This window comes from Erythrolamprus reginae, unplaced genomic scaffold (genome assembly GCF_031021105.1).
Source record: "Erythrolamprus reginae isolate rEryReg1 unplaced genomic scaffold, rEryReg1.hap1 H_23, whole genome shotgun sequence".
In the NCBI taxonomy this organism is placed as follows: Eukaryota; Metazoa; Chordata; class Lepidosauria; order Squamata; family Dipsadidae; genus Erythrolamprus; species Erythrolamprus reginae.
The window spans coordinates 302144-325052 of record NW_027248477.1 but is presented as its reverse complement, the minus strand read 5'-3'; the positions used below and the strand labels follow the sequence as shown (position 1 = coordinate 325052).

The 22909-nt window shown below is 41.7% G+C and overlaps 1 protein-coding gene across 1 annotated transcript in view; it reads right to left on the bottom strand.

Annotated features, from left to right (window-relative positions):
- The window catches only part of LOC139155492 (NACHT, LRR and PYD domains-containing protein 12-like), a 104667-nt gene that overhangs the window by 1858 nt on the left and 79900 nt on the right, over nucleotides 1-22909 (bottom strand). Inside the window, exons 8-13 of the mRNA XM_070730641.1 lie at nucleotides 22029-22199; nucleotides 16484-16654; nucleotides 15530-15700; nucleotides 15145-15315; nucleotides 14835-15005; nucleotides 14477-14647 (exon numbers count right to left, since the gene is read on the bottom strand). Coding sequence (XP_070586742.1) covers nucleotides 14477-14647; nucleotides 14835-15005; nucleotides 15145-15315; nucleotides 15530-15700; nucleotides 16484-16654; nucleotides 22029-22199 — 1026 coding nt within the window. The remainder of the gene's footprint in view (nucleotides 1-14476; nucleotides 14648-14834; nucleotides 15006-15144; nucleotides 15316-15529; nucleotides 15701-16483; nucleotides 16655-22028; nucleotides 22200-22909) is intronic.

Below are 22909 nucleotides of genomic sequence, written 5' to 3'. Positions count from 1 at the left end.
TATTTTGAATATTCCGAGCGGCTAGCAGGGGGGTAGGGAGCGCGCGCAACCGCCCGCGCGCTCCCGACATTGAATATCACCTTTGCTGGCCTCCGCTGAGATAACGCCTGCCCCGTCTCTCCTGCAACCCCCTTGCTGAGAGCCCAGGACAAAAGTGCTCTCGGCAAAGGTGAGACGGGCAGGGCGTGCGTTCCGGGTGCGGGAGGAGCCACGCCGAAAGGCAGGAGACAGCAGAGGAGAGGGGGAGGGCGGGGGGCAGCGCCGAAAGGCCGAAGGGGCCGGAGGCGCCGTGGGGAGGCAGGGGCAGCCGCGGCTCCCTTCCCTTCTGCTGCTGGCGCCTCCCTGCCCCCCGCGTCTGGCAGGGGGATGAGGAGCGCGCGGCCGTGAAAAAGGGTGCACGCGGGGGTATTTTGGGGTGCACGCGTGCACACAAGCGCAGCTTTCGGGGAAGCGACGAGAAGCCATGGGCGCGAGGGGGCCGACTTTCAAAGCAACCTTTGCCGGCCTCCCGTGGGAGGGTGCCAATAGCGGCGGCGGGGGAGGGCAATAGCGGGGGGGCGAGCCGCCTCGCGGCACAGCTGACCATGTCTCGCGGCACACTAGTGTGCCGCGGCACACCGGTTGAAAAACACTGCTATAGTGTATGTGTGAGTACTCATTGTGCTGTTTCTGAATACAGTGGAACCTCGACATACGAGCAGCTCTACTTACGAGCTACTCGAGATACGAGCTGGGAGAGGAGAGAAATTTTTGCTCGACTCCCGAGCTCAAATCCGGGATACGAGCCGAGAAGGGCCGGGCTGGCTTGCTTTGCTTCCTTCCCGAGCTGATGCAGAGCCGAATAAAGCGTCACGCCCCCCTGACGCTTTTGGCGGCTTCCGAAGCGACGCTGGGCTCTTTTGCCGCCAAAAGCGTCAGGGGGGCATGACGCTTTGTTTGAGTGGCTCACTCCGGAAAGGAAGGAAAGTAAACCAGCCCGGCTCTTCTCGGCTCGTATCCCGGCAGTTGGTGAGTGGAGAGGCGGTCGCCTCCCCTGCTGCCCCACTCTGGGGGTCCTTGGCTTCTGCTGGGGATGGGGGGGGTCTGCGCACATCGAAGAGGCACCTCTCGCCTTCTGCCGCTGGCCGCCCACCGTGCCGCTTTCCTTCTTCCCGTCGCGCCTTCCAAAGCAGCGCTGGGCGAAAGAGAGCGGGCGGCCAGCGGCAGAAGGCGAGAGATGCCTCTTCGTGCGCTCAATCTCGGGAGTTGGGGGCGAGCTTGCCACCAGGCTCGGCTGGGGGGGGCTTGGCTTCTGCTAGGGGGGGGCGGCGGCCGGGTCCGGCTCCCGCCGCTGACGCGCCCCTCTGACGGCGTTCGGCGGCTTCCAAAGCACAGGGAAGAGCTTAAGCCTCCGCCTTTTCCCTTCCCCGTGGGAGCGCCAGACCTCTTGTCTGCCCGGCCCGAGGCACGAAACCGCTGTTTATGCCGGGCGGATCGCCTGGAACGCCAGCAATGCCACCGGGCCGATTGCCGAGCGGGAGCTGGGCGCGGGAGGAGGCAGCGCCCCCCCGGACCCCTCAGGCCGCTCCGCCCGGGATGGGGCTCGACCCGGGTGGAGCGGCCTGAAGGGTCCGGTGCGGCGCTGCCTCCTCCCGCCCCCGCTCGGCAATTGGCCGGGCGGCATTGCTGGCGTTCCAGGCGAGCCGCCCGGCATAAGCAGCGGTTTCGTGGGTGCTGGCAAGCCCCCAGGTCGGCTGCAGTCTTTTAAAACAGCCCCGCCGCTTCTCCGCTGACTCCTGAAGCCAAAAGCCAAAGGCGAACTTCCGCGCTTCAGGAGTCAGCTGAGAAGCGGCGGGGCTGTTTTAAAAGACTGCAGCCGACCTGGGGGACTTGCCAGTACCCACCCCCCATCCCCCAACTCGGAACCGTGGCGGCGGAGGAAGGCGAATGCGGCTTGGAAGCTGGGAGGGGGGCGGAAGAGCTAAGTGGCCAAAGACGTTCCGCCCCCCTCCCAGCTTCCAAGCGGCGAAGTAACGTGAAGGATTGGAAAGCTGAAAACGCCCGGTTTCAGCTCCCCAATCCTCCACGTTCCTTCGCTCCTTTCCTGGCTAAATCGTGTGGCAGCGAACATGTTTGGGGGTTTGGAAGGTGCTACTTCTCCTCCCCAGCTAAACCCCCAAAGCATGTTCGGTGCCACACGATTTAGCGGCGAAGTAACGTGAAGGATTGGAAAGCTGAAACCGGGCGTTTTCAACTCCCCAATCCTCCACGTTCCTTCGCTCCTTTCCTGGCTAAATCGTGTGGCAGCGAACATGCTTTGGGGGTTTGGAAGGTGCTACTTCTCCTCCCCAGCTAAACCCCCAAAGCATGTTCGGTGCCACACGATTTAGCGGCGAAGTAACGTGAAGGATTGGAAAGCTGAAACCGGGCGTTTTCAGCTCCCCAATCCTCCACGTTCCTTCGCTCCTTTCCTGGCTAAATCGTGTGGCAGCGAACATGCTTTGGGGGTTTGGAAATTGCTACTTCTCCTCCCCAGCTAAACCCCCAAAGCATGTTTGCTGCCACACGCGAGCGATCCGGGAGTCCAGGAGGGGGAGAGAAAGAAAGAGAGGGATAGAAAGAGAGAGAGAGTGAGAGATGCTCAGTGAGCCTTTCTTTGAAGTTGCCTTTCTTTCTTTCTTTCTTTCTTGCTCTTTTTCTTTCTCTCTTTTACCTTCCCTTCCTCTATTTCTTCTTTTCTTTCTCCTTCCCACCTTCTACCCTCCCTCCCTCCCTTCACTCATTCCTCTCTTACTCTCCCCTTTCATAAGTTTCCTTGCTTCCTTCCTCTGTTCCTGTCCCTTCCCCCTTTCCTTCTTTCTTTCTTGCTCTTTTTCTTTCTCTCTTTTACCTTCCCTTCCTCTATTTCTTCTTTTCTTTCTCCTTCCCACCTTCTTCCCTCCCTCCCTTCACTCATTCCTCTCTTACTCTCCCCTTTCATAAGTTTCCTTGCTTCCTTCCTCTGTTCCTGTCCCTTCCCCCTTTCTTTCTTTCTTTCTTTCTTTCTTTCTTGCTCTTTTTCTTTCTCTCTTTTACCTTCCCTTCCTCTATTTCTTCTTTTCTTTCTCCTTCCCACCTTCTTCCCTCCCTCCCTTCACTCATTCCTCTCTTACTCTCCCCTTTCATAAGTTTCCTTGCTTCCTTCCTCTGTTCCTGTCCCTTCCCTCTTTCCTTCCTTCCCACCCTCCGTCCATTCATTCACCCATTCCTCTCTTGATCGCTTAAAGCCGGTCCCTGGTGCAAAAAGGGTTGGGGACCTCTGTCCTACAGGATTGGGTGGCAGAGAAGTTGAACATATGTAAATTTAAAAGTTTAAGAAAGTTTACAAGTTAAGTGAAAGAAACTTCATTATTCATTTATATGTACGTGTACATTTCTTCATTAAAAACATGTCTTTCTGCATAATTTAGACTAACTTTGTGAGTTTTTTGAGGGCTGGAACCAATTAAAATTATTTACATTAATTCCTATGGGGAAAAGTCGTTCGAGATAAGAGCTGCTCGACTTAAGAGCCCAGGTCCGGAACGAATTAAACTCTTATCTCGAGGTACCACTGTATGGGTCTAATAGATTTCTATAAAAACAGAATACCAGCCTCTAAAAATAATCTTGCTAGCAGGTCAGTGCGATGCAGAGTTACTGAATGAGAGTTACTTCCCTTCTGCTATGTCTTTTTTGGCCATACTTATTTGTCATTTGGGTTATTTGAGATATAGGTTTACTCACTATCATTCCAAAAGTGTACAAGAAAAATATTCAAAAATGCTGAGTAAGAGGTCAGAAGGACTCAGAGACAAATGTAGCAATTTTGTGCTGGATCTAAAATTTTAATTATTATCACTATAATTTTGGTATTATAGCTTCTATTGCTACATCTAACAGTTTTAATAATCTTTTAATAATGCTACTTTTTAAAATAACAAGAAAACAAGAAAAAATAAAATAACAAGAAAACAAGAAAAAAATAAAATAACAAAAAAACAAGAAAAAATAAAATACCAGGCTTCTGTTACACAAGAAAATAAAAACCACAAAGTGAGTAAATAGATTCTTATTAACAACTGTAGTTTGAAAAAGCAGAAATGAAATATTAAAACTTTATTTGAGTTAATTTAAAACACCTCTATAGCAAAAAAGAAAAACCTAAGCAATCAGATGAATAATATTTAAAACAAATATGAATGTATAAAGTGATGTTTTACCATAGCTTATTTAATTTACATTCTGAAAGTTTTAGTTTTCACATTGCAGCTTCTCCTCAATCCCAGTAATGGAGCCACAATATAAATATAACCCACTTAAAGTCTTGTTTATCCTGAGAACACTTGCAATTTTTCTTCTATACAATTCTTTAAAGCACCTTCTAGAAAGTCCTAATTTCCTAAATATATACATTTCCAACAGCATAAATAATGATGAAATGACTTAACCTTGTAAAATTTAAATTGGGACAAGTTTCCGCATTTCATCTCTTTTGTTTATTTTGGCTTTAGAAGTTCTACTAAAGATATAAAACAAGGTGAGAGAATAACGGGTAAAAGTGAATTATATTACTTAATAAATTAAGGGCATTTATAAACAATTTGGTTTTAACAGTTGAAACCCCCTTGGAAGGAATAGATGTATTAATGGAAAAACTGAAATAATTTGTGAATTATCTGAATTGAAAATTAATAATAAGGGATAATTGAAATAATAAAAAATATGAGAATGGAGAATCAAATGGACATGGAAAAGACTGTTTTCAAACTGAGTATGTGTTGTATACATGAATTGTATGCTACTGGTATTTCAGAACAATTATGTTAAAGTATAAAATGAAGTTAATATTTAAATAATGGCAAAAAAGTTTTATGCAGATTTGTATGATAGAGGAAGACACTATGTCAGGCTGAAGCCATCATTGACTTGGAGACTTTGGCCTGCCACACTTTATGCTTTAGAAAGTATTATTATTGTGGGAACTTGGGAGGGGCTGTTACATGAGGAATGTAGAGATGTAGCCAAAACAAATTCCTTCTAGATTCTCAAGGTCATCCTTGTTCAGTACCTGCCCAAAAGCTGCCGGGAGTAGCAGACACGTTGGCAAAAGACAACTGGTCAACATGATGATCTTGTGGGTGTGGGAGCAAGGCAATGAACGTTAAACTGGATGGAGAAACCCTCATAGTCTAGGACACAGCGATCCCCAAACTACAGCCTGTGGGCCGCATGCGGCCTGCTGAAGCCATTTATCCGGCCCGTGGGTGAGTGACAGGAGCACAGGATGCGTCTGCATCCTGTGCTCCTGGCCAGTGTTCTCTCTAAGGCGTACGTCCACGTGGCCACACATGCAAAAACAACCCCTCGTGCAGCCTTTTTCAAGGCTGTGCAAAGGAGCCGGGCATTGGAGTTGGGGTCGGGGAGTGACAAGGAAAGTGCGGAGGCCGACAAAGGGTATTTTTGTTTTGAATGTTGCACGTGCTCCCCATCCCCCTGCCAACCCACCAGTGGGGTGGGTGGGTAGGCCACAACCGGGAGGCTTGGCACCAGCCCATCTGCAGTAGGTGGGTGCGGCCACAGCTCCCTTTCCTTCTCCCACCACCTGTGTCTACCGCTGGCACCTCCTGCCAAACCAGCAGCTGTTGCCGCGGATTCCTTGAGTAGGAGCTGCCACTTCCCTCTGGGTAGCCCAGCCAGGCAGCCATAGAAAGTACAGAGATTATTGCCGCTGCCTCTGCCTCCACTCAGGGAGCCACCATGGTCACCGTGCCTTTTCCTCTCAAAGTGATGGAGGAATAATGATGCATTCACTCCACAATAGGCACCTCCCTTGCACCAGAGTTCATGCTGTCTCTGAGCAGATGGTTTGAATTTGGGCTTGATTGGCCCCTGTGGCCACTCCCTCCATGCCCAGTTCAAAATGGTTCAAAGTACCGGGTTCTTTCCTGTTTGAGCAGCAGTGTCGGCTAAAGTGGTCATGCCCAGCTTGGAACAGTTGATCAATAGCACTGGGACACCTGGAGTGGGGTCATCCACCACTCTGGGAGTGGGCAATGGCTCAGGCGTTCAGCATGCACCGTAACCTTACCTGGCCTGTGAATCAGTTTGTATGAATTTGCGGCCAAAAAAATTGTCCATCGAGTTATTCTTGGGGAGAGTGAAACTGGAGTGGACCTATCTCCAGCAATGAGCCCTAACAAAGGCTTATGGTCAGTGACCAGCTCAAAGTCCCGGCTGAACTCATGAAACCACTTGACCCTGGCCACAGCAGCTTCATGGTCAAGCTGACTATAATTTCTTTCAGCACTCGACAAAGTCCTAGAGAAATAGGCAATGGGAGTCCTTACGGCCATCCAGCAGTCTGTAGCTCAGCACAGCCCCCACCCCAAATGGTGGTGCAACATACGCCAGTACCACTGGCAATGTGTCACTGACCTGTAAAAAGTTTAACTGTCCTGTCTTGGGCTTGGCCCCAAACCGACAGAGTCTTTTTACTCAGCAATTTTTGCAACAGCTCAGTAGTTGTAGCTTTATCTTTCAGGAAAATACAATAGAAATTGAGGAGTCCTAAAAAGTCCTGGAGTTCAGTTTTCTTGATTACCCTGATAGAAACATAGAAGACTGACAGCAGAAAAAGACCTCATGGTCCATCTAGTCTGCCCTTATACTATTTCCTCTATTTTGTTTTAGGATGGATATATGTTTATCCCAGGCATGTTTAAATTCAGTTACTGTGGATTTACCAACCACGTCTTCTGGAAATTTGATCCAAGCATATACTACTCTTTGGGTAAAATAATATTTTCTCATGTTGCTTCTGATCTTTCTCCCAACTAACTTCAGATTTTGCCCCCTTGTTCTTGTGTTCACTTTCCTATTAAAAACACTTCCCTCCTGAACCTTATTTTTTTTTTATTATTATTATTATTATTATTATTATTATTATTATTATTTATTAGATTTGTATGCTGCCCCTCTCTGTAGACTCGAGACGGCTCACAGCAATAATAAAAACAATGTACAAATCTAATATTTAAAAAAATCTAAAAATCCCTTATTTAAAAACAAGACATACACACAAACATACCATACACTGCCTGGGAAAGGAAGCAAGGAGTCACTCGCTTTGATCTCCTCCCCGATGCCCAGCTGATGCCTCCCAGCAGCCACTGACAACCGTGAAATAGCCTCCACCAACCTGGGATTTCCCCCCCCCCCCCCGTACTCCCCAAAGCCAATGCTACTAGCCTGAGCCCCTTTCTCCCATCTGATTCCCCCCCTTCACAGAGCCTTCAAAAAAAATATACAACCTTCGTGTGACAGATGCCCAGCTGATTTCCTCCCCCTAAGCCTCCGTTAGCTTGAGATTTCCCCCCCTCTCCTTAAGCTGCCTGCCCAAGCCTCTGCCGCCCAGCTGTTTCCTCCCCCCTCACCTTTACAGAGCCATCAGTTAATCTTCAGGAGGATTCCACCTCTAAATTCCAGAAGCCCAGAGATCTCTCCTCAAAGCTCTGACTCCTGAAGACCCATCCTGCAAATCTAGCTTCTTTTGAAAGTTGTATCCACCATTAAAGAAACTTTAACCTGGTGGCTTCAAACAAAGCCACTCTTCTAACAAAGAGACGACGTGATCCCATAGGTGAAAGGGACCAAATAATTTAAATAAATCAATCAATTGGCTGCGAGGGGCACTGGAGTTTAGCAGAATCATCTCAGTTTCCAGAGACTACCATAAACTCCAATAGCCCAGCCTAATCATCCCTGATTGCTCCTAGCTTCAGAAACACAATAGACCCATCAGCAAGCTCCAAGATACTTAACCTCACTGACCTTAACAAAGAAACAACGTTTACTATTTACTGTCTAACAGCATTCTACTTCAACCCTACCTACTGACAAACATTATTTTATTAACAAGAATGCCAACCAAAAGATCAAAAAACGCCACAACCCCCTCCCAAATGGATGGTGATTGCACCAACACTGATGATTTATGCTACAAATGCATCAAATCCACCATACATAAAGAAGAATGCACTAAATGCCAAATGTGCCATAATTACATCTACAATACCTGCCTGGAAATTAGCAAAAATGTCACCAACTTCCTACAAAAAACTTCCTCATTTCTACATTTCTGCCATTCATGTTTACCTAAAATGAATGACCTAATCACCATGTCAATAAAATTTCAAAACCTCGAAACAACCATAGCTTCACAAAAAGTCCTCATAGATTCCATTGAATCACGCATTGAAGAACACTTGCAAGCCCACATTGAAGAATGCTTGCAAGCATGCTTCACATCTTTGGATAACAAAGTCTCAGCACAATCAAAAGGAAATCTAGTTCATCTAAACCATACTCCAACTGAGCAACAACAATCATCACCTCAACCATATGCCCATCAACTGCCACCTCCAACATATGTTCAGTCGCAACATCCACTACCTCAACTATCCTCAAACCATCCTAATGACATTTCCCTACTCATCAGAGACACCCTGGAACATGAACAAAAATGGAATAATGCCATTGTATTTGGGGTTGAAGTCACTAACGAATCTGATATAGACCAAATTTGAAAAATCATCACATCCAATTTTCCAGCTGATGAAATCATTGAAGTGACCAGAGATGGCCCAAGATACAAATATAGAGATGGTTCAGTAGCCCCCAAATTCTGCAGAGTAGTTCTCACAAATGAACTCAGCAAACGCAAATTCATTAAGACCATAAACTAATTAACCAGAGATTACTCAAACCCTAAAAAACTTTGCTCTAGACTGGACTTATCAATTTTACAACTCTGTGGTGGCCCCGGCCCTCTGGAACCAACTCCCCCCGGAAATTAGAATTGCCCCCACCCTCCTCACCTTTTGTAAGCTCCTTAAAACCCACCTCTGCCGTCAGGCATGGAGGAACTGAGATATTCTTTCCCCCTAGGCCTTTACAATTTATGCATGGTATGCGTGTGTGTATGTATGTTTGGTTTTACAAATAAGGGTTTTTTAGCTGTTTTAGTATTGGATTTACATGCTGTTTTTATTGCTGTTGTGAGCCGCCCCGAGTTTGCGGAGAGGGGCGGCATACAAATTCAATAAATAAATAAATAAACCAATAAACAAACAAACAGATAGACAGATAAACAAACAAACAAACAAATAAATAAATAAATAAATAAATAAATAAATAAATAAATATCCAATCCCGTGAATTACAAACAGATCTAAAAAACCGTCAAGAACAAGGTCAAACTGACCACCACAACCTCCAATCTACCCTCAACCAAGATCAACCCCTCATTAACCACTACCTTCAAACCACCATTGCCTACAATCATCCTAACTCCCAATCCATCACTACTCAAAACCAACTCTCAATAAACCAAGACTAGGTATGCACGCCCCTTACTTCCTTAACAACATCCACTGCTAATTTCAAATGTAAACTGATGAACTCAAGAAGCATCGTTAATAAAATACCTGAACTCCTTCTCTTACTACAAACTGCTAAATTCAACGTCATATTTATCTGTGAAACATGGTTAAATGAATCCCTCCCCAACTCCGTTATCACAGTAAGTGACTATCAAGTTTACCGTTCTGACCGTGAATCCCACAGAGGAGATGGTGTTGCAATCTTCTACACGAAATCACTCAATCTTTAAAAAGTGCAAGTTAAACAAGAACTTTATCTTCCTGAAACCATCATCTGTGAACTGACTTTAGATACCACACTTCACTTCTTTCTATGTTATAGAGCTCCAGATTATGATATAACACACGCGAATAAACTAACCTCACTACTAACGTGGGCAAGCTCCCACCCTCATCCTCTTATATTTCTCAGAGACTTAAACCTTCCACATATAAACTAGATCCTAAATGAATGTTCCACATTCAACCGTTTACAATGCCATTACTAGCCTAGGACTAGATCAACTATTTACTAACAACACTAGACTTAACAATTGTCTTGACCTCATCTTCTGCAACAATTTATGGACTACAAATAAAAGAACCCTTTTCTAACAGTGACCATAGCATGATTGACTTTTACCTAAACATACGCCCTCACAAAAACCATCTTAACGAAAGGACAACCAACAATAACTTCAAAAAGGCCAATTACAACCTCATCGAAGCCTACCTCTCACCTCTCGACTGGCACACAATGTTCTCTGATTGCATCACTACTGAAGACCACTACAATATGTTTTTACTTGAAATCCAAAGAGTCATCAAATTATACGTACCACTAATATTCACCAAAACTAAGAAAAACAAATAAGAAAGCTCCAAACCAAAAAAAGAACTCTTTGGCGCAATAATAAAGCAGGCCATGTTTCAAACTTCAAAAGCCAGTATAAAAATTTGTGTCACCAAATAAAGACTGAATGTACCAATTATCACATCATCCAAGAAAAAAACCTTCAACAGACAAAGTCTACTCATGCCTTCTACAACTTTGTTAACAATAAACTCAAAAACTCTAGACCCATCCCATCCCTTAAAGCAGTGATTTTCAACCTTTTTTGAGCCATGGCACATTTTTTACATTTACAAAACCCTGGGGCACATTGAGTTGGGGGGGGGGGAGCGGCTAAAAAAAGTTTGGACAAAACTTTTCTCTCTCTCTTCCTCCCTTTCGCTCTATTTCTCTCTCCCTCCCTCTTTCTCTCCCTTCTTTTTTCTCTCTCTCTCCATCACTCTTTCTCTCTTCCTTCCTCTCTTTTTTGCTCTCTTTCTCCCTCCCTCCCTCTATGTCTTTCTCTCTCCCACCTTCCCTCCCTCTCTTTCTCTCTCTCTCTTTCTTTCTTTCTCTTTCTTTCTCTCTCTTGCTCTCTCTCTTGTTCTCTTTCTCTCTCTCTCTTTCTTTCTTTCTCTCTCCTGTTTTCTTTCTCTCATTCTTTCTTTCTTTCTCTCTCTGAGTTTCACGGCACACCTGACCATGTCTCACGGCACACTAGTGTGCCACGGCACACAGGTTGAAAAACACTGCCTTAAAGGACCAAACAACATAGACCATAATGATGAATCAGTCAAAGCCAACTTCTTTAACACCTTCTTCAACTCAGTCTTTGTTAACAACAATGGCTCATGCCCAACATTTCCTAATCGCACCACAAATAACCTCAATGATCTTACACAAATTGATTTTACAGAAGATAACGTTAGAAAGGCATTACAAAACCTAAAACCATCTTTATCTATTGGACCAGATGGACTATGTGCATATTTTAAAAAAATCCTCTCCTCCACCTTGGTTAAACCTCTGTGCATTGTGATACTCATTTGAACATTTCTGAACATAATGAAATGAAAATTGAGCTGAAAAAAATGATGTTCACCCTTTTATTTTGCTCATAAAAAGGCACCCCCCATTTTTTTCAAGTACTTCACTTTATATTTTTTTAGGCTCCTAATTCCAAACATTTTCAATAACTTTGAAATTGATATACTAAAATGAACATTCCTGATCACAACCAAATGAAAATTGAACTGAAAAAAATGGGTGCTTATTTGCTTATTTTGCTCTGAAAAGCCCCCCACCAGCCTGTGCACATTTTTTTCACTTTATATATAAATTATGCTGTAAATTTAAAATTACATACTTGTTTTTAGTAAAATGGATTTCTCCCATAAAATTAGTTGTCTGTGTATCATGTACTTACTTTGCAAAAGGATATTCCAAATATTTTCAGCCAAATCTATGTAAAAATGAAAATAATTGCACACATCCAGGCCGGTAGGTGGTGGCCCTTTTCTCAGCAAAATAAACAAATAAGCATCATTTTTTTCAGTTCATTTCTATTTTTCTTATGATCAAGAATGTCCGATTTAGTATATCAACACCAAAGGGGAAAATATTTGGGATTTGGTGCCTTAAAAAATAAACAAACTGAAGAAAGTGCTCAAAATAATGGGGGGGGGGCTTTTATGAGCAAAATAAAAAGATAAGCATCAATTTTTTCAGTTCAATTTTCATATCATTATGTTCAGAAAGGTTCAAACTAGTAATCCAATGCAAAATGTTTTCAAATAGGGTGGAACTGGCAGGCTAAAAAAATTATAAAGTGGCAATGATTGCACATAGCCGGGGTGTGGTTGGGGCTTTTTTGAGCAAAATAAAAATATAAGCACCAATTTTTCACCTTAGGGAATATTTTTCTGATGATCAGGAATGTTCAGTTTAGTAGGTCAAGATCAATGCCTAGGGTATTAAAAATATTTCAGATTTGGAACCTAAAAAAAATGTCAAGTGAAACTGATTTCACACAGCCGTGGGGGGAGGCCCTATTTCTGAGCCAAATAAACCAATAAACATCATTTTTTTCAGTTCAATTTTCATATCATTATGTTCAGAAATGTTCAAACTAGTAATCCAATGCCAAAAGTTTTAATAATATTTTGAATTTGGAACCTGAAATACATATAAATTGAAAAAATGCACATAGTCGGGGGGGGAGATTTATGAGCAAAATAAAAGGATAAACATCAATTTTTTCAGTTCAATTTTCATATCATTATGTTCAGAAATGTTCAAACTAGGAATTTTCTGAACTGGTCATTCAGTCATATTCACTGGATGTTGAAAGAGTTTGGACTATCTATTGGTTTGATATACATAATTAAAAGAAAGTTTCAATGCATTGCTTGCGATTATTAAAAGGGTTAGAAAATGATTATTGACATTTAAACTGAAAAGTATGTTGAATAGAAAGAGAGAAAGAAAATGAAATTGATCTTTCTTCTTTTCTTTTTTATATATACTGTAGCTCAAGTAATTTCTAAAGTTTGGAAAATATTATTGAAAGTGAATTTGTAGATATATATATATATATTAAAAATAACTTTTTAAAAGATGCATTACTTCTAGCTCTATTCTGATTATAATTAATTAATTAATTGATTTTAGTTATAAAAATTAAATTTGTAAATAAATATTTAGAACGTTAAAATGAATATAAGTTTTCCCTTTAAAGATAAAAAAATTGAAATAATACAATGGCTTTTGTTAATGTAGATGATGTTAACCTAGGAAGATTAATAAGTATAAATAGAAATATGTATCATTTCCCACATCCAGGGGAAAAGGGATTTGGTTAAAGATGGCAATATAAACTGTTTTAAACAAAAAAAAGGTATTGTTTTCATTGGCCTATAGCTTCGAGTTTTTATGCTTGAAACAGAAAAATCAAAACTGAAATTAGTTTGAAGATTTAATAATTGTGTAGTTATAGAATTGGCTTGTAATAATTATAAGTAATATAAAAAGTTGAGACTGTAAATGCATTAGTACTATTCTGCTATGTTGGAAAAAGTCAGAAGTCAACTCCTTTTCTCTCTTTCTTTCTCTCTGTTTTCTTCATCTTGTATTTCTCCCTTCCCTTCAAAAAATCTTTTTAAAATTATATTTTATGCTACAATAAACCTTAATAAAACTATCACTTAAGTGAGGAGTGTCATGTTAACAATCTGGGATAAATTGTTTTCCTTACAAACAAGCTCAACTTTGTTTTCTTTAAATCTTAATTTCATTTCACACCACTTGCTTTGGACCAAGAGTTTCATTTTTAGGGAAAGATAATGGGGGGGGGAGGAGACTTTGGAAATAAAAGCACCACAAGAGAGAAAGGAAAAGGCACGTTCTGAATCCCCCAAATCTTCCTTGACCCAGGAAGCCCTGCTCATTCTCATTCTTCCCAATCCAATCCCTTCCCACTCCTGGATCCTTCTTACGCCGTTCCACCCCCTCGCTTGCTTTTTCTTGAAGCTTGTTTCAAGGTGGGAGGGGAAAAAAAACCAAATAAAAATGGGAAGAAGGCAAGGACAAAAAAATGGTGCATGGCTGCAAAACAGGAGAGCATTTTTCAGCCGCTTTCTAGGATTAAAAAGTTGAGGGGACCCAAGAAAGCAGCAACCGGCTGAGACTAAGATGATCCCTGCTCCCACTCCCTCCACCATCCCATGCCACCTTCTTTTTCTCTCCCTGCCCACATACTTCCCTCTCCCAGTGAAATCCCCCTCCTTTCCCCCCCACCAAACTGAAGAAAGACAGGAGATGACTGTTGCTACCGCTATCAGTCCCAGTGAAGCATCTGCATTCTCTCTCTCTCTCTCTCTCAAACACACACACACACGCATCCCTGATCTAAGATGAACTGATCCAGTGAGCTGATCCACTGATCCAGTTTCTTTCTCTCTCTCTTTCTCCCTCTTTCATTCTCTTTCTTTCTCTTTCTATTCTGTCATGTAGATGAGACTGCAGGATATTTTATCTGGGAGGGTCAATTTAGGTCTGATACTTCTAACGAGTCAATGAAGAGGGGTGGCAGCCACTCGCCTGTTTCCTCCCTCATTGTGTGGGTCATGCAGGATGGCAATAAATGCAGGACTGAGTTCTAACTTGCTTCATTGTTGCTTCACGTTCTCCATTATGGCAATGAAAAAAGTGAAAAAGCATCACTTACTGTAGCATCTCTATTGAACATTGTGGATGTTTGAGGCCATCACTGAGAACTTCCATTATTCTGGTATCTGGGTTCTTGAAGGACAAACATAACTTTCTCAATCTCTGGTTTTCCCTGAATACCTCTGTAAGAGGTCTCATGATGGATTCCTTTGCGATCTCTCCACCAAGCCTGTAGAGAAAAGTCCAACAAAGTAGAATTTTCTTGAAAAACAAACATGGAGAGCATTTTACAGCAACTGAAGGAAATATGATTATGTGTTTCCAACTGAACTGTCTCTGCCAGGATACTTTTCCAGAATATTGCCCATCAAAGGACCATTACAACAGTCAAACTGAAATGAAAAAGATTCACTTACTGTAGCATCTCTATTGAACATTGTGGATGTTTCAGCCCCTCACACAAAACTTTCATTGCTCTCTCATCTGGGTTCTTGAGGGACAACAAAACCTCTCTCAATGTTTTATTTTTTCTGAATACTTCTGTTAGATGCTTCAAGGTGGATTCCTTGGCAATCTCTCCATCAAGACTGGAGAAAACAGACCAAAAAAATTAAATTGAAGGAAATATGGTTATAATTTTGCAACTGAATTGTCCCTCCCATGATACTTTAACAGTGAAAAAGGATCATTGTGGCAATGAAACAAAAATGAAAAAGCATTACTTACTCTAGCAGCTCTATTGTACATTGTGGATGTTTCAGCCCCTCACACAGAACTTCCATTGCTCTCTCATCTGGGTTCTTGAAGGACAAAGATAAGCTTCTCAATCTCTGGTTAACCCTTAGTACCTCTGTAAGAGGCCTCATGGTGGATTCCTTAGCAATCTCTCCATCAAGCCTGCAGAGAACAGTTGGAAATTTTTAAATTGTGTTTCAAAGCAAACATGGAAGGCATTTCATAAGAATTGAAGGAAATATTATTATTTGTTTGCAATTGAATAGATAGATAGATGATAGATAGATAGATAGATAGATAGATAGATAGATAGATAGATAGATAGATAGATAGATAGATAGACCTGGTCAAACTGTAATGACAAAGCGTCACTTACACTAGCATTTCTATTGGACATTGGGGATGTTTCAGTCCCTCACACAGCACTTTTATTGCCCTCTCATCTGGGTTCTTGAGGGACAAAAATAACTCTCTCAATGTTTGATTTTCCCTGAATACTTCTGTTAGATGCCTCATGGTAGATTCCTTGGCAATCTGTCCATCAAGCCTGCAGAACAATTGAGAAAAATTAAATTGCTTTTCAAAGCAAACATGGGAGGAATTGAAGGAAATATTATTACAGTATTTGTTTGCAATTGAACTGTCCCTCCCATCAGTGGTGTATTCTCCCTGTTTGGACTGGTTCATTTCAACCGGTAGTGACCTGCTGGTGATGTCACTATGACATCATAGAATCAGTTAGGTTGATGCCAGTCTGTGGGCACCGCCATCTTTTTCTATTTTTTATTTTTAAATTTTATTTTATTTATTTGTCATTTTGAGCATGTGCAGAAGCCGGGTTTCTAGTACTGTACATATGGTCACCATTTTGTTTTCAGCTTTTTTCCCCTGGATTTTTTGTCACTGAACCTGCGTTTCCACGTGGCAGGAGAGGAAATGAACCAGCAGTAAGATAAGTTAAAACCCAACCTTGATGCGATCTCTCCTTCAAGCCTGCAGAGAACAGTTGAAAAAAAAGAAAGAAAACATTTTATTTATTTGTCATTTTGAGCATGTGCAGAAGCCGGGTTTCTAGCACTGTGCATATGGTCACCATCTTGTTTTCAGCATTTTTTCCCTGGAATTTTTGTCACTGAACCTGCGTTTCCACGTGGCAGGAGAGGAAATGAACCAGCAGCAAGTTAAATTATTTTTCAAAGCAAATATGGAAGGTATTGAATTGAACGAAATATGATTATATGTTTGCAACTGAACTGTCCCTTCCATGATAATTCAACAGTCAAAAAGGACCGTTATGGCAATGAAACAAAAATGAAAATGCATCACTTACTCTAGAGTCTCTATTGTACATTGTGGATGTTTCAGGCCCTCACAAAAAACTTCCATTGCTCTCTCGTCTGGGTTCTTGAAGGACAAAGATAAGTTTCTCAATCTCTGGTTTTCCCTCAATGCCTCTGTAAGAGGCCTCATCGTAGATTCATTGTCGATCTCTCCACCAAGCCTGCAGAAAACAGCCCAAAAACTTTAAATTGTTTTTTAAAGCAAACATGAAGAGCATTTTGTAGGATTTGAAGGAAATATGATTGTGTGCTTGTAATGGAACTTTCCTTCACATGATACTTTTCTGAAATTTAAACACTTAAAAAGGACCATCATGGCAATAAACAGAACTGAAAAAGTATCACTTACTGTACATTGTGAACGTGTGAGGCCATTCATAGGAATTTGAAGAAAATATGATTATGTGTTTGCAATTTAACTGTCCTTCCCATCAGAGGTGGGTTTATCCTGGTTTGGACCAGTTCACCTGACCTGGTAGTGAACAGCTGGTGACCTCATGCTGACATCAATGAACCAGTTTCGTCGGTGCCCATCCTCGGGCACCTATATCTTTTTTAAACATTTTTTTTGGAATTTATTTATTTATTTATTTATTTATTTTTCTGAGGGTGTGCAGAATCTGAGTCTGCAGTACTGTGCATGCTGTCAACATCTTGTTTTCTTCTCTTTCTTTGAAATTTTTTAAAGATTTTTTTTCTTCTTAATTTTTTTTCTTCCGAGGATGTGCCAAATTCAGGTTCCTGGTACCAATGTTCCTTCTAATTTTTTTTCAGTGTGGGCGGAAAAGTATAGTGTTTTAGCGACAGTCCCTTTGGGACTGGGTGGCATAGAAAAATAAATAAATAAATAAATAAGAAAAAAAATCCCTTTTTTAATTAAAAGAAATTAATAATAAAACAAAACCAAAATCTATTACTATTATTATCTTCTCTTTTTCCATCCCTGTCTCCTCCCCCCTTGTGTGTGTGTGTGTGTGTGTGTGTGTGTGTGAACTCTTGAACCATTTCCAATTAGAGGTGAGCTATTGGAAATGGTTCAAGAGTTCACATACACACACACACACACACACACACACGGCTGGTTTTTTTTTCTCTGTTATTTTTTGGGTGCTTTTTACCATATGCTTTAAATCAAGAGTCATTTCTCTCTCTTTCTCTTTCCCCCTCTTGCTTTCTCTCTCTCTCTTTGTCTCTCTCTCTCTCTTTCTCTCTCTCTATTGCTTTCTTTCTCTCACACTCTTGCTATCTCTCTCTCTCCCCCATTTCTCTCTCTCTCTTAGCAGTGGCATTGGACAGTAGCCGTGGGGCGGCGGCAGGGTGATCAGCTGTGAGGCGGAGCTCCGGAACTGAGGCACTGACAGCGAGGGGGCTGGGAGAGTGCTTTCTCCCAGCCTCCTCGCCATTGGTGCCTCAGTTCCAGAGCTCCACCTCACAGCTGATCACCCTGCCCTTCGGGAATGCCTGCCCTGCCTCTACTGCAGCCCCCTTGCTGGAAGTCTGGGAGGAAAGCGCTCCCACTGAAGGGGCTGCGAGAGGGGCGGGGTGGGCATTCCCGAAGCCCATGGAGAAAGCACTCTCTCGCAGCCCCCTGGCTGGCAGCGCTTTTGTCTCGCAGCCGCCACCGTGGGAGAAGTCGCGCGCCAAGGCAGGAAGCAGTGGAGGAGGAGAGGGGGCGGATCGGGTGAGCGGGGTGCAGGGCTGAGAAGCCAGGGGCGCGAGGGGGCCGGAGGCACAGTGGGGAGGCAGGGGCGGCCACGGCTCCCTTTCCTTTTACTGCCGGTGCCTCCCCGCCCCTCCGCAACCTGGCAGGGGGATGGGGAGTGCACACCTGTGGAAAAGGGCGTGTGCGGAGGTATTTGGGGGTGCGCGACTGCTCACGGGTGCAGCTTACGGGGAACGGTGCCCGGTACTGTGCATGTGATTGCTATCTTATTCTTTCTTGAAAAACAAAATGGAGAGCATATTACTGCAACTCAAGGAAATATGACTGTGTTTGCAACTGAACTGCCCCTGCCATGATAATTTTCCAGAATATTGCCCATTAAAGGACCATTACCAAATGCAGCCGCGCAAGTGGTCATGGGCCTTCCTACACATGGCCATGTTTCCCCAACACTCTGCGGACTGCATTGGTTGCCTGTTGGTTTTCAGACACAATTCAAAGTATTGGTAAGAATTAAATCAAATAGAAACAAATCTTCAAATAGACCCAGAAAGCAAATATCTTAAAGAAAGAAAGAATATATTAATCATAAAATTACTTTAATTGAGCAAGAAGAAATTTCAGAACAAATAAAATTAGCAAAAAATTTTGAGCAAGCAAATAAACCCGGTCACTGGTTGGCACACAAGTTGATGAAACAACGAGAAAGGAAAATTATAGATAACTAGAAGATAAAGAAGGTATCATACAACACGGTAAAGAGCAGAAAAAAATAGCATGGGAATTCTTTAAAAAATTATATGCACATGAAGAGGTGGAGGAGGATAAAATAAGAGACTTTATACAATCAATAAATATGAAACCACTTACAGAAGAATAACAACAAACATAGAAACATAGAAACATAGAAGACTGACGGCAGAAAAAGACCTCTTGGTCCATCTAGTCTGCCCTTTTACTATTTCCTGTATTTTATCTTAGGATGGATATATGTTTATCCCAGGCATGTTTAAATTCAGTTACTGTGGATTTCCCAACCACGTCTGCTGGAAGTTTGTTCCAAGGATCTACTACTCTTTCAGTAAAATAATATTTTCTCATGTTGCTTTTGATCTTTCCCCCAACTAACTTCAGATTGTGTCCCCTTGTTCTTGTGTTCACTTTCCTGTTAAAAACACTTCCCTCCTGAACCCTATTTAACCCTTTAACATATTTAAATGTTTCGATCATGTCCCCCCTTTTCCTTCTGTCTTCCAGACTATACAGATTGAGTTCATTCAGTCTTTCCTGATACGTTTTATACTTAAGACCTTCCACCATTCTTGTAGCCCGTCTTTGGACCCGTTCAATTTTGTCAATATCTTTTTGTAGGTGAGGTCTCCAGAACTGAACACAGTACTCCAAATGTGGTCTCACCAGCGCTCTATATAAGGGGATCACAATCTCCCTCTTCCTGCTTGTTATACCCCTAGCTATGCAGCCAAGCATCCTACTTGCCTTTCCTACCGCCCGACCACACTGTTCACCCATTTTGAGACTGTCAGAAATCACTACCCCTAAATCCTTCTCTTCTGAAGTTTTTGCTAACACAGAACTGCCAATGCAATACTCAGATTTAGGATTCCTTTTCCCCAAGTGCATTATTTTACATTTGGAAACATTAAACTGCAGTTTCCATTGCTTTGACCATTTATCTAGTAACGCTAAATCATTTACCATATTACAGACCCCTCCAGGAATATCAACCCTATTGCACACTTTAGAGTCATCGGCAAATAGGCAAACCTTTCCTACCAAACCTTCCCCTATGTCACTCACAAACATATTAAAAAGAATAGGACCCAGAACAGACCCTTGTGGCACACCGCTTGTAACCTGACTCTGCTCAGAATACTCGCCATTAACAATAATTCTCTGATGTCTATGCTTCAGCCAGCTTGAAATCCACTGAACTATCCAGGGATTAAGTCCAATCTTCACTAATTTATCTATCAGCTCTTTATGTGGAACCGTATCAAAGGCTTTGCTGAAGTCCAGATAGGCAATATCCACGGCACCACCTTGATCCAACACCTTTGTGACATAGTCAAAGAACTCAATGAGATTAGTCTGACACGATTTGCCTTCAGTAAAGCCATGCTGATTTGGGTCCAATAAGTTATTGTTTTTTAGATGCTGATTTATCCTCTTTTTGAGTAGAGTCTCCATCATTTTAACTACAACTGATGTCAAGCTAACTGGCCTGTAGTTACCAGCTTCTTCTCTACTGCCCTTCTTGTGGATAGGCACAACACTGGCCATTCTCCAATCCTCAGGAACATCTCCTGTTAACAGGGATTTGTTAAACAAATCAGTCAGGGGGGTAGCAATGACAGATCTGAGTTCTTTAAGAACTCTGGGGTGGATGCCATCTGGACCCATTGCCTTATTTATCTTTAATCTTTCAAGTTCTTCTAAGACATCGGCTTCTAAGATCACTGGAGCTGAATCCGTACAGCTGGAAGCAATGCTATATCCCTCTATAGTATTATTATTATTTTGTAAGGTGTCTTTTGAGAAAACTGAACAGAAGTAGCTATTGAAATGGTCAGCGATCTCCTTATTCCCATCAATGTATGTATTATTCCTGGTACTAAGCTTTGTGATGCTGCAGTTTTTCTTCTTCCTATCACTAATATATCTGAAGAAGGTTAAACCTTAAATAGACCAATAACAATCACTGAATTACAAGCAACAATAAAAGAACAGAAAAACAATAAGCACCAGGTCCGGACAGTATACCAGTTGAATTCTATAAGCAAGAAATAAGTATAATGGAAATAAATATGTTAGAAATATTTAATGAAATAGTTAATCAAGTGAAATTGCCACTGTCATGGTCTGAGGCTCTAATAACTTTGATCCCTAATTTGGGATAAATTTTACAATTGGTTTAAACAAAGAAACAGTCAAATAAGTGAAATAGAAAGCAAGGTTTAAAAGATTAATAATTAATATGTTCATCTCTTTTTTCAAAATTGGACACCAGATTTTCTCCCTTTTTTGAAGTTTTTTTCTATTCTCTTTCAAGTTCTTCTCTAAAATGTTTCTTTTCTTCTTTATTTTCTCTTACATAAAAATGTACAGAATTTACAGTGAACATAAACTGAAATGTTTTCAATTTGATGTAAAAATATGTACAACTCAGTATGTGTTTCTGATGAAAATCGGGATGTAAATCATCCCGGATATGTGTATTTTTTTATATTTGTGTGTTTTAATATGTCTGTTTTGTTTTAAATAAAAAAATATATAATAAAAAAAACAAAACAAAACAAAAAGTGTTGGTAATGACCTATAAAGACTACATGGTATTGGGCCAGATTACTTGCGGGACCGCCTTCTGCCATATGAATCCCAGTGACTGGTTAGGTCCTACAGAGTTGACCTTCTCCAGGTCTTGTGAACCACACAATGTTGCTTGGCAACGCCAAGGGGAAGAGCCTTTTCTGTGGGGCCCCGGCCCTCAGGAATCAGCTTCCTCCAGAGATTCACAATGCCGCCACCCTCCTCACCTTCTGTAAGAGTCTTAAGACTCACTTATGTGTCCAGGTTTGGAGCAATTAGATCTTGGCCCCCTAAGTGATGAATGTTATACATCACTGAGGTCTGAATGTTTACGATTGATTTTTAATATATTGGGGATTTTAGGTTAGTTATTTAGTTTAATTAATTGGATTTAGCCATTGAATTTTATTGTTTTTTATTATATGTTATAAACCGCCCCAAGTCCTCGGAGAGGGGCAGCATATAAATCAAAAAATAAACAAACAAGCAAATAAATAAATAAATAAATAAACCTGGTCAAATTGTAATGAAAAGGCATAACTTACATTAGCCTTTCTATTGGACATTGGGGATGTTTCAGTCCCTCACACAGCACTTTCATTGCTCTCTCATCTGGGTTCTTGAGGGACAAGAATAACTCTCTCAATGTTTGATTTTCCCTGAATACCTCTGTTAGATGCCTCATGGTGGATTCCTTGGCAATGTCTCCATCAAGCCTGAAGAACAGTTGAAAAAATTTAAATTGTCTTTCAAAGCAAACATTGGAGGAATTGAAGGAAATATTATTACAGTATTTGTTTGCAAATGAGCTGTCCCTTACATCAGTGGTGGATTACCCGTTTGGACTGGTTCATTGGAACTGGTAGTGACCTGCTGGTGATGTCACTATGACATCATGGAATCAGTTAAGTCAATGACAGTCCGTGGACACCACCATCTTTTTTATTTTTTAATTTTCTTTAATTAATTTTATTTATTTGTCATTTTGAGCTAGTACAGAAGCTGGCTTTCTATCACTGGTCATATGGTCACCATCTTGTTTTCAGCTTTTTCCCTGGAATTTTTGTCACTGAACCTGCGTTTCCACGTGGCAGGAGAGGAAATGAATCAGCAGCAAGGTAAGTTAGAACCCACCCCAATGCAATCACTCCATCAAGCCTGCAGAGAACAGTCAAAGTAAACATGGAAGGCATTTCATAGCAATTGAATGAAATATGATTATGTTTGCAACTGAACTGTCCCTTCTATAATAATTTAACAGTCAAAAAGGACCATTATGGCAATGAAACAAAAATGAAAAAGCATTACTTACTGTAGCATCTCTATTGTACATTGTGGATGTTTCAAGCCCTCACACAGAACTTCCATTGCTCTCTCATCTGTGTTCTTGAAGGACAAGCATAAGTTTCTCAATCTCTGGTTTTCC